The sequence below is a fragment of the Sinocyclocheilus anshuiensis genome, unplaced genomic scaffold (assembly GCF_001515605.1).
Source record: "Sinocyclocheilus anshuiensis isolate Anshui unplaced genomic scaffold, SAMN03320099.WGS_v1.1 scaffold167, whole genome shotgun sequence".
NCBI lineage: Eukaryota > Metazoa > Chordata > Actinopteri > Cypriniformes > Cyprinidae > Sinocyclocheilus > Sinocyclocheilus anshuiensis.
This window is the reverse complement of record NW_015552552.1, coordinates 980,070-990,900: the sequence shown is the minus strand read 5'-3', so window position 1 is coordinate 990,900 and position 10,831 is coordinate 980,070. Positions and strand designations below refer to the sequence as shown.

General features: G+C 39.6%; 1 protein-coding gene and 1 pseudogene across 1 annotated transcript in view; both read right to left on the bottom strand.

Annotated features, from left to right (window-relative positions):
- Window positions 1-3,346: 3,346 nt before the first annotated feature.
- On the bottom strand, window positions 3,347-6,400 carry LOC107664500 (E3 ubiquitin-protein ligase pellino homolog 2 pseudogene; annotated as a pseudogene).
- Window positions 6,401-6,771: 371 nt separating this feature from the next.
- Window positions 6,772-10,831, bottom strand: part of LOC107664501 (E3 ubiquitin-protein ligase pellino homolog 2) — a 61,816-nt gene continuing 57,756 nt past the window's right edge. The window contains exon 6 of the mRNA XM_016455088.1: window positions 6,772-7,363. Within this exon, the coding sequence (XP_016310574.1) occupies window positions 6,773-7,363 (591 nt within the window). The 3' untranslated portion in view covers window position 6,772. The remainder of the gene's footprint in view (window positions 7,364-10,831) is intronic.

Here is a 10,831-nt window from a genome sequence, read left to right as displayed (position 1 = left end):
GCAAAAAAAAAAAAAAATCAAATATTGAGAAAATCGCCTTTAAAGTTGTCCAAATGAAGTTCTTAGCAATGCATATTACTAATCAAAAATTAAGTTTTGATGTATTTGTTTACAGAATATCTTCATGGAACACGATCTTTACTTGATTTCCTAATGATTTTTGGCATAAAAGAAAAATCAATCATTTTGACCCATGTAATATATTTTTGGCTATTTTTACAAATGCTACTTTTGACTGGTTTTGTGGTCCAGGTTCACATATGGTCTTCAAAAGTTAAATTCAATGAAATGTCATGTGGTGTAACCAGTAAATAAAAAAGTACAAATAAAAAATTATATTTACACGTTTAATACATTGGAGTTCACACACCTCAAAAAGGTTTTTAACTATTCTTTTCCAAGGTATTTTTTAAATAATAAATAATTTTTTCGCAGTGTGTCACACCACATGACATTTTATAACCTTAACTAATCTGGCCTTATCATAAAAAGGTCGTATTGTCTGATATTTCTGAGACTTATTGACTTTGCGGGGTCTTCTCTATGATATAATTTCCTTTTTTCTCTCTAAATATTGGTTGGACCACATGACTTTGTTGGTCATACCACACAGAAGATTAGAAGACTATATAATATATTATAAACCTTTTTAGATTTTTTATATATATTTTATAATATTATATTAGTTTGTTTTCTTTTCAAGAATTTTATTCTGACTTTTTATGATATCAGGACAGTTGTGGAAGAGGTGCATTCAAGTCACTGAATTTGTTTTGAACAAATAGAGGACAAAAAAAGTTTCACATTCGCAATCTCAATTAGATCTCTCAAAACAATAAAGGTGCATTAGTCTAACATTACAACATCCATGTTACATACAGTAAACATACAATAGAAATGAACAAATTTGAACAAGATCACTTCACTGCACAGTAATTATCAATTTTCAGATGAAGTACAAAAAGATTGATAAAGAAACCTAATATTGTCTGCATGGAAATCACCTTTCTAAAGGACTCAGCACTCCATATTTTGGTTTGATGTCCCAATCTTGACACTGCTGAACAGGGCGACATGTCTTGATTTTCTGCGGCTTTGATCCTTCAGCAGTTGACTGTCTGAGCTGGCAGGCATCCTGAAGGAGACAGCTAGCAGGCAGCAAATAAAAAGACTTTCTCTCTCAGAGCACGATCATGCAATATGCCCTTGCTAAGCCTTCCACGTCTCGAGCAGTTTTGGTGGATGCACAGATCTCATAGGAGAAATTATTACTGAACTGCATTTCAGAATCACTGCAAAGACAGTAAAGGTAACAGCTGCAATTAAAAGGCTTAATCTTATTTTCATAGTTCAAATAAGGAGAGAACAGAGTACAGGTGCACATATTTACGCCATTTGTGACAGGCATCCTCTGTGTAGTGAGGTGGCCTTTTCAGGCATCTAATATTACATCACACTTGAGAATACAAAATAACGCTCCACAGGAACCACAAAAGACAAGCCGTAAGCTTCATCACAAATGCAGACGTTATGTCATTTTTAATAAACCCTCTTAAATGGGGGGCAAGCCAAGCAGAGATTTCCCAACGAGCTTTCTGTCACCTTTACTACGCTGACTGTCAGCGTAGAGTGGGACCGACACACATCCCATCTCCCCAGCATCTACAGGAGGAAATGTTAATTAGCAGTCATGGCATCCCACTGATCTTCCCTTTCAAAGCAGCTAAATGGCATGCTCAAAATCTAAATCCTTTTATATGCAGCGAGAGCGCGTATAAAAGGGACGAATATGTCATCACTGTTTGATGGATAATGCGGTTGCCATTATTCGAAGCCCTTTCACTCGGTATCATTTTTCAGATTCACAGTGAGTTTTAAACAGGAAGCATGCACAGCTGCAGATGAGCCATTGCTTAAATGCTTTTAAAAATTAACAGCTAAAAAAATTATATTAAAGCGTAAGCAAAAATTTCATTAAATTGGGTACTTTTTTATCTCTAGTGTTAAATTTATGTTGTGCATTTTAAATTAGTACGCACTTTGTTTTTAGTTTAGTATGTTTTAAAACAGATTCAGGTTATTATAATCAGAATGGCTGAACTTCATGAAAGGTGCATCTTCTCCTTTCTTAAATTAAATGTATTATTGAAAAATTGACAACAAATATAACTTGCGGTAAAAATGTGAAAATTGTACTAAAAAAAAAGACTGATTTATTCTTAAATGCAGTCATCATTAAATACATTCATAATGTTTCTGCAGTTCATGAAAAGATGGTTAGTGTCAATATTTCAAGTTCAGTAAATATGATTACAGCACCCTCTTGCGGCTGTGAATAATTACTACATACAGTAACTTCCAAAAAAAAATGGGAATGAGTGACGTGGAAGATGTTAGCATTTCTAATCATCTTTAATAATCTTAATTTTAATAATCTTTACCAAATTGTTATTTTCATCTCTCACAACATCAGATCTTCAGTGATGATTTGTTTTGTATTTAGCCAATCTTTCGAGCGTTATCTTCAAAACAAAAAAAGTTCATAATTTTGTTGAGAACTGAATTTTGAACTTTCAACTTAATAATGGGTTTGATGATGTAATGCAAGAGCAACTGAAGAAAGAGGAAGCACACAGACACTCTTTATAGGCCTGAAATTAACATTAGCAAGTATGTATGGACCGTGGTAGCCACTTGGAAGTTCTATTTTTTTTTTTACAATATTGCAGAGAAGTGATGTACTGTATTTCACACAAGAAAAAAATAAATGTCTGGTGTGACCACCTAGTTCAGGGCTGTCCAAACTCGGTCCTGGAGGGCCGGTGTCCTGCAGAGCTTCTCCAACTTGCCTCAACACACCTGACCGAAAGTTTCTATGCCTAGTAATCCTTGATTAGCTGGTTCAGGTGTGTTTAATTAGGGTTGGAGCTAAACTCTGCAGGACACCGGCCCTCCAGGACCGAGTTTGGACAGCCCTGACCTAGTTCATTCGAAAATGAAAATCGTCAACATCCACTCACCTTCACGTTGCTCCAAACCCACAAGACTTTTTTTTTTTTTTCTCAGTGGAACAAAAAGTTGTTAGTTTGATTATTCATGCTTGAAACATGAAAAACAATTATGCTTTGAATGGACATTAAGACAAAATGTAAACACATAACTATAAAAGTAACAGATGCATTATGCATTATCCAGTACATAAATGTCTAGAGGACATCACTAAACTACATTTTTTGAGTGTAATGAGAGTGAAATATCCTTTATTTACACACATTTTTTTTCCAAGCATACCATGGAGCACAAAATGGGCATTTGTGTTTTAATTATTACAATTTAATGGCCAAGATACTTTTTTTCCTGCATCTGACAAAAAAAAAGAAAGAAAATGGCTAATAGATTGAGTGTATGTGTAGCATTACGTCAATGTTGTTTCTTTCTTGTGGAGGTTGATCTTTCACAAGGTTCAAGTGTTAAACTATCTACTTGTAGTGAACAGCTTATATTTTTGACACTGTTGCCTTGGTGTGCAAAGCTGCAATTAAAACACTAAACGCTCTGTAGTGTAATGTTTATTGTGCCTAATTTTGCACAACTGAAATATACAATAGTTTACACATGAATTGTGCTCCCTGGAATTCAACATGACAAAATACAAAGTAGCTTTTTCACAAAATCCTTTTTGGTGCTTTAAAAAAAAAAATTTTAGCCTTATTTTAGTTAACACCACATGGATGAGCCTCACATCAGCATCACTGTTAATGAACCGTAGCTTTGCTTAAGTAAATATACTCCCCATCCAGAGTTCATTTTGCTTTTGGTGTGAACATTTCACAATGATATGTTACGTTTCAAGAAAACACTACGGAACATCCCTCTAAATGTCTGTATAATCACACAAGGTGTTAAGAGAGAACAGAATATTTCATTAATTAACAAATCAAATCCAATGTGATTTCATTTTACAGTGTTCCTTTAACATTTCATATTAGGTCTGAATTTAACATGGAGTGTGGGAGGAACATTGGGTTATTCTGCAAACACAAGCATAACCAGATAAAGGATCAAAGGCTTGAGCATCAATAAAAGAAACATGAATACTGAGTGTTCACAGGTTAAGTATCCAGACGCAGCATGCACTTATAAATGAGTGGTGACCAGATGTTGCTGTTCAGCCTGATACATTCATACAGACACCTACCACACAGTAAAGTACATATTTGAATAAATATATTAGTATCTGTTTTAAAACAAACTGTACATGGGCTATTGTGTAGTAAAATATTTTCAGTGAGTAAAAAGCCTCTGTAAATGCAAGCGTTTAAAAAAATACCCCTTCAGTATGCCTAAAATACCTTCTTCACATCCCCGTAAAAATGTCTTTAGGCATAAGAAACCATCTCTGTATAAATTTTAGGAAAATAGTGGAATAAAAGTCATTTTAATCTCATAAGCTTATAAAACAGTTGAAACAGGAAGAATTTTGACCAAAGCGATCACTGCTTCATAGCTCCTTTACGCCATAAACCTTCACCATCATTGTTTTCAATCTCATTTTCCACATTTAGGAGAAGTCTAGATGCCGACTGCAGAATAGTCAACTATTTTCACATCTACTTTGATTGTATACCAATATCAACATGTGGAAAAATGAACAAGTGGCAAGCAATATGCAGTACTAAAATATCTGGGACACAGTTTTCAAGAAGTGGAAAAAATAACACCAGGAATTATTTAAGTTACTAACTCTATAGCCAGTTCTAGAAATATTTGGCAACATCCTTTGTTAATCTTGTTACCGGTTACCCCGGTATGAATAAAAATACCTTTACGTCAAAGCTTAAAATCCTTAACCTTTGAGACAGAAAGAAAAACAAAATGTGTTGGTTTCCAAACACTTGAGATCACTGGAGAACAGAGGACTAGGCTAAAATGACAAATCACTCTAATTCCATAACGCACGATGCAAAAGCTTCCACTGTGGCTGATTAGTATTCCTTTAGGAGTGTTATGTTGGTAGCACTTCATGTAAAGTAGAAACAGAATCACCATTTTTTTCATCTTTGGAAACAACCATTTTAGTATTGCAGTTCCCAAATCACTGCTCCAACAAGTGGATCCTTGTAGAAGCCTACAGTGGAGTTTGGGATATGGGATCCTGACCTTTGGGAGTTCCCACACATTGAACTACTTAAAATAATGGATGTTCAGTCCTGGTCCTGGGGCTCCGACCATCCTGCACAGTATAGTTCCAAATCTAAAGTTCAGTAAAGTTCTTTGGAAAGCACTGGAAGGATAATTAAAGCAACAAAACTCCACACAGCAAGGTTGATCACCAAGAAAGAACCAAACAAAGCACCTCGGGTCTAAAGCCAGGTATAGAAATGAATTAAATCTCCTGAGTGATGTGGTAATGCTGGTGTGAATTGACATCTTGTAGGCCGGTAGACGAAATAACTAAGGAAATCATGATGGACACTTGTCATTTGCCAACTATCACCACGTTCATGAGCAAGAACCTGCTCTCCAGCATAAGCATTTCAAGGGCAGTTTCACAGCTTGCGGTCACACCTACGAATTGTCCTTCAGCATATTCCGCTTCAATTACGCAATAATCCACTGTCCGCCTCCTCTACACTCTCAGTCTACAGGCTCCTGAAAAATGAGCTTTGCCCACTTTTGCGCCAGATTGAGTTGGGTAGAGCAGAAGGGGCAGGCGGCATGGAAAGCGTGGGTGCCGTGCGGTAAAGGAATCTCCGCCCAATAGCGGGCTGACTTTTCAGAGCACACGTGGCCGCAAGGTACGAAGGCGTGCGTTGGTGCACCAGTATCTACGTAAAAGGCTGGTTCGCATCCGAGCCAGAGTGGCACGTAGGGGCCCACGGTTCTGCACATGGGACACTCTCTTTGAGCATTGGCGTCTCGTTCAGAACGGTGGCCCCAGTCGTGGTAGCCGTGAACGTGGCCACAAGCAAGATAGACCCAGGGCTGCTTGTCCTCCTGGGGGGGGACACTGGTCAGGGCACGGCTGCAGCGTTGCATGCTGGGAAAGGCCAGGGTGTTGAGTCCCACGGGGCACTGAGGCCGGGCTGCGTTGAGCTCCTGGCGCAAAGCCTCTAGGTGCTTCTGAGTGGGGGTGTGGAAAAGGCCATCGGCTGTGCGCCAGAGTAACGTGGCTCCGCACAGGTCAACCAGAGAGCCATCCTGGAGTACGTTACTCTCACTCTCCACCTGAGCATAAAACAAACAGTGCAGTGCATTCAATACAGGTGTTCCGTACATCCATTTTCCGAAACATATGTCCCATGTTGGGTTGCGGGAAAACTGGAGGCCTTAGGCGGGAAAACGCCTTGGACAAATGGCCAGTCCAGGTTTGTGGCAATGAATGATGGTCAAGATTTTGAAGCCCAAAAAAGTGCATCCGTCCATCATAAGTGTTCCACACGGCTCCGGGGGGTTAATAAAGGCCTTCTAAAGTGAAACGATGCGTTTGTATAAGATAAATATCCATATTTGGAAACTTTATAAACTGTCGTTTCTAGTTTCTGCTAACTGTTGTACACACGTTCACGAGAGAGTAGTGTTCCAGCGGATGACGTATGATGTAGGTGTAGCGTAAGCTCTGGTGAGAAGTGACGAACGCAGAAATGCATGAGGAGAGAGCAAAACAAAACACCGGTCATGAATTAGAAGTACAAAATGAGGAGTTGTAAAGGAAAATGGAGGATTTTGATATAAGAGTGGAACCCAGAGATTACGGTTTAGAACTACACTCTCAGTCTACAGGCTCCTGAAAAATGAGCTTTGCCCACTTTTGCGCCAGATTGAGTTGGGTAGAGCAGAAGGGGCAGGCGGCATGGAAAGCGTGGGTGCCGTGCGGTAAAGGAATCTCCGCCCAATAGCGGGCTGACTTTTCAGAGCACACGTGGCCGCAAGGTACGAAGGCGTGCGTTGGTGCACCAGTATCTACGTAAAAGGCTGGTTCGCATCCGAGCCAGAGTGGCACGTAGGGGCCCACGGTTCTGCACATGGGACACTCTCTTTGAGCATTGGCGTCTCGTTCAGAACGGTGGCCCCAGTCGTGGTAGCCGTGAACGTGGCCACAAGCAAGATAGACCCAGGGCTGCTTGTCCTCCTGGGGGGGGACACTGGTCAGGGCACGGCTGCAGCGTTGCATGCTGGGAAAGGCCAGGGTGTTGAGTCCCACGGGGCACTGAGGCCGGGCTGCGTTGAGCTCCTGGCGCAAAGCCTCTAGGTGCTTCTGAGTGGGGGTGTGGAAAAGGCCATCGGCTGTGCGCCAGAGTAACGTGGCTCCGCACAGGTCAACCAGAGAGCCATCCTGGAGTACGTTACTCTCACTCTCCACCTGAGCATAAAACAAACAGTGCAGTGCATTCAATACAGGTGTTCCGTACATCCATTTTCCGAAACATATGTCCCATGTTGGGTTGCGGGAAAACTGGAGGCCTTAGGCGGGAAAACGCCTTGGACAAATGGCCAGTCCAGGTTTGTGGCAATGAATGATGGTCAAGATTTTGAAGCCCAAAAAAGTGCATCCGTCCATCATAAGTGTTCCACACGGCTCCGGGGGGTTAATAAAGGCCTTCTAAAGTGAAACGATGCGTTTGTATAAGATAAATATCCATATTTGGAAACTTTATAAACTGTCGTTTCTAGTTTCTGCTAACTGTTGTACACACGTTCACGAGAGAGTAGTGTTCCAGCGGATGACGTATGATGTAGGTGTAGCGTAAGCTCTGGTGAGAAGTGACGAACGCAGAAATGCATGAGGAGAGAGCAAAACAAAACACCGGTCATGAATTAGAAGTACAAAATGAGGAGTTGTAAAGGAAAATGGAGGATTTTGATATAAGAGTGGAACCCAGAGATTACGGTTTAGAAAGTTTTAAATATGGATATTTTTCTTACACAAACGCATCGATTCGCATCAGAAGGCCTTTATTAACACCCACTCCCCCCAGAGCCGTGTGGAGCACTTTTTATGATGGTCGGATGCACTTTTTTGGACTTCAAAATATCAACCCCAATTTTTTGGCAACCCCAATGTCGGCAGTTGTCATATAAACTGCCAGTACTGTCTTCTATTTCTGCTGGAAAGATACTGAAACTTAATGTGCAAGAGAGTGAGTGGATCAGCAGTTTGTGTCTCTCTCTTGTGCACAGTTTTATACACTTAGACAAGCAGAGCAATTTAGTGCAACGTTGCAACATTTCTCAATGAGCCCGCCATAGACAGTGTCAGCAATTCTCCACCAGAAAGTTAAATCGATCTTTCCGGCCCCCTTTCGTGCAGCGAAAATGCACAGAATGACTTGAGAACCCTGTCAGTGGAAAAGCACTATCTGTGATTGCATGTTCTCCCCGTGTCTGCGTAGGTTTCATCTGGGTCCAGTTTACCCCACAATCCTCATAACATGCAGAGGTGAACTGGAGACACTAAATTGCCCATAGCACCAGCTCTGCAATCATACAGAGGACAAGCTGTTTGATGAATGAATGGATAGTTTTTCAGTTTCTGATACTGAAAACTTTTGTTTAAATGAGAAATACATTAAACCTCGAGGATATTGGTTAAATATGTTAATATTTACTTTTAGCAGTGTGTTTATTAGCAAAACAGCTGTTGTGGTATTGAAATTGATGGTATGGTAACAATGCATGCAGAACCACATTTGTCCTCCAGGAGGAGCTAGAGGTTCAAAGACTCAAACATACTGTAGGGCTAAGTAGCCAAACTAAGTAACTGCTTTGCTTTCTTTTTAGCTGTCAAACATTTCACACTTAAACAAATAAAGAAATTAATCCCCCCCCCCCCAAAAAATAAGGTGCCACTTTACTTGAAGCTTTTATGTATAATGCATTACAAAGGGTTATTAAAGGGTATGATGCATTATGAATAATTTTAATGTGCCTTGTAATACATTGTATCTTGTGGTAATATAAATAATTACCAAATTTAAAATGCAGTGTAACAATTAATTTATAAGTGTTATAATGTATTAACTGTGGTTACAATTATTAATGAGATTGAACAATGCATAATAAGGTGCATAATGCATTAAAACTACTACTATAATACATAAAGGATTTAAGTGTTACCAAAATTAAATATGGACCCTTTTCACAGACTGCGACAGCCCATTGAATCATCAGCATTGCAAATCCTGCAAAGTTTTTTTATATTTTCAATTTTTAAATGCATGCACATTTATAGGACTTTACTTTGTATTATATTACCTTTGCATTAAATTACAAAAAACTAGTTTACACTGCTGTGAGGGTGTTTCTAATGCAGGGTCTATGGGAGTTAAGGTGAATTTGACATTGTTTTTTCTCCCGACTGCCGTTATCAGACTCCGTTTTTTGTTGTTTTTTTTCCCCATCTTTTTGAAAGTCGTGAAAACACTAGTTATTTAATGTTGACAATATAGTTGTTATTTTGAGCAAATGGGAACAAAATATATTTGGCTGCGTTTACACTTGGCATTACCATGCAATCACCGTGATCTGATCAAGCAGATCGCATCATCAGTCAATCAGAACACGGCGCGTTTACCAGGAGTGTGGACTCGAGTCACACGACTCGAGACTTGACTCGGACTCGAGTCCCAAATGTGATGACTTGCGACTCGACTCGACATAATTAAAGAAGACTTGAGACTCGACTTAGACTTTGACAGCAATGACTCGAGGCTTGACCCGGACTCGAGTCCCAAATTTGATGACTTGCGACTCGACATAATTAAAGAAGACTTGAGACTCGACTTAGACTTTGACAGCAATGACTCGAGGCTTGACCCGGACTCGAGTCCCAAATTTGATGACTTGCGACTCGACATAATTAAAGAAGACTTAGCCTTTGACAGCGAGACTTGACTTGGACTTGAGCCCTGTGACTCGGAAAGACTTTATGATCAGATCAAAGTCGTTATAGACACATCCTTGCAGCGTATGTGCGTGCGCTTGACTGGCAATAGGCCAGAGACTGCGTTCAGGGAGCGCTGGATAGGCTAGTATAAATTAATGGAGTAATAACACAACTTGCGACAAAAGAACCGAGATAAGAAAAAAAAATTACATGATTCGTCTAGTAGCGATCTCCGCTCGTGAAAAGCGCTGCCCTGTCCTTTGATCGCCACCCAGCAGACACACGGAGCGGGCATGAGAAACGAGATCACTTCACTGGAGCTCGCCTCATCATCACTGTGACCGCTGCTGTTAAATACTCCTCACTTCTTCTGTTTGTCCGACACCGAGGTGCACCATGAGTGACGGATCTACATCCCGCCACGACCCTCGCACTCTGCCAACTCGATCTGCTTTAATTTTAGTTATTTGTAATACACACTTCTAAGACCTGTTTTTGTCAGATCTCCACTGTTTTTGTTCGATCAGTTACATATTTTATTTGCATGGGCATTTTATTGTATTTAAACCTCCATTAAGTTTAAAATTAATCCATAATCGAGATTTAAAGTTATGGTGCAACAGGATTAATGTTCATCTTAAATATAACTTAAATCCAGGATCAAAATTATGGGTTAAAATGTAAACCTGCTTATTTTTGAAGGTTTAAAGTTTGGTGCAACAGAATTATTAGATAAACCTTGATTTAATCTAGATTTAAAATTAATCACTGCAAACTATTTAGCTATAATTTGAAGAAGAAAAACGCACATTAGGCCTAATGTCTGAAGTGGGCAAGCAGCAATTGGCCTAATGATCATTTAAAATATAATTTGAAGAAGTGTTTCTTTCACAAAATGAGTATTGTATATATAACCATAAAGGCTACTCATCTTTTCTCCCTCTT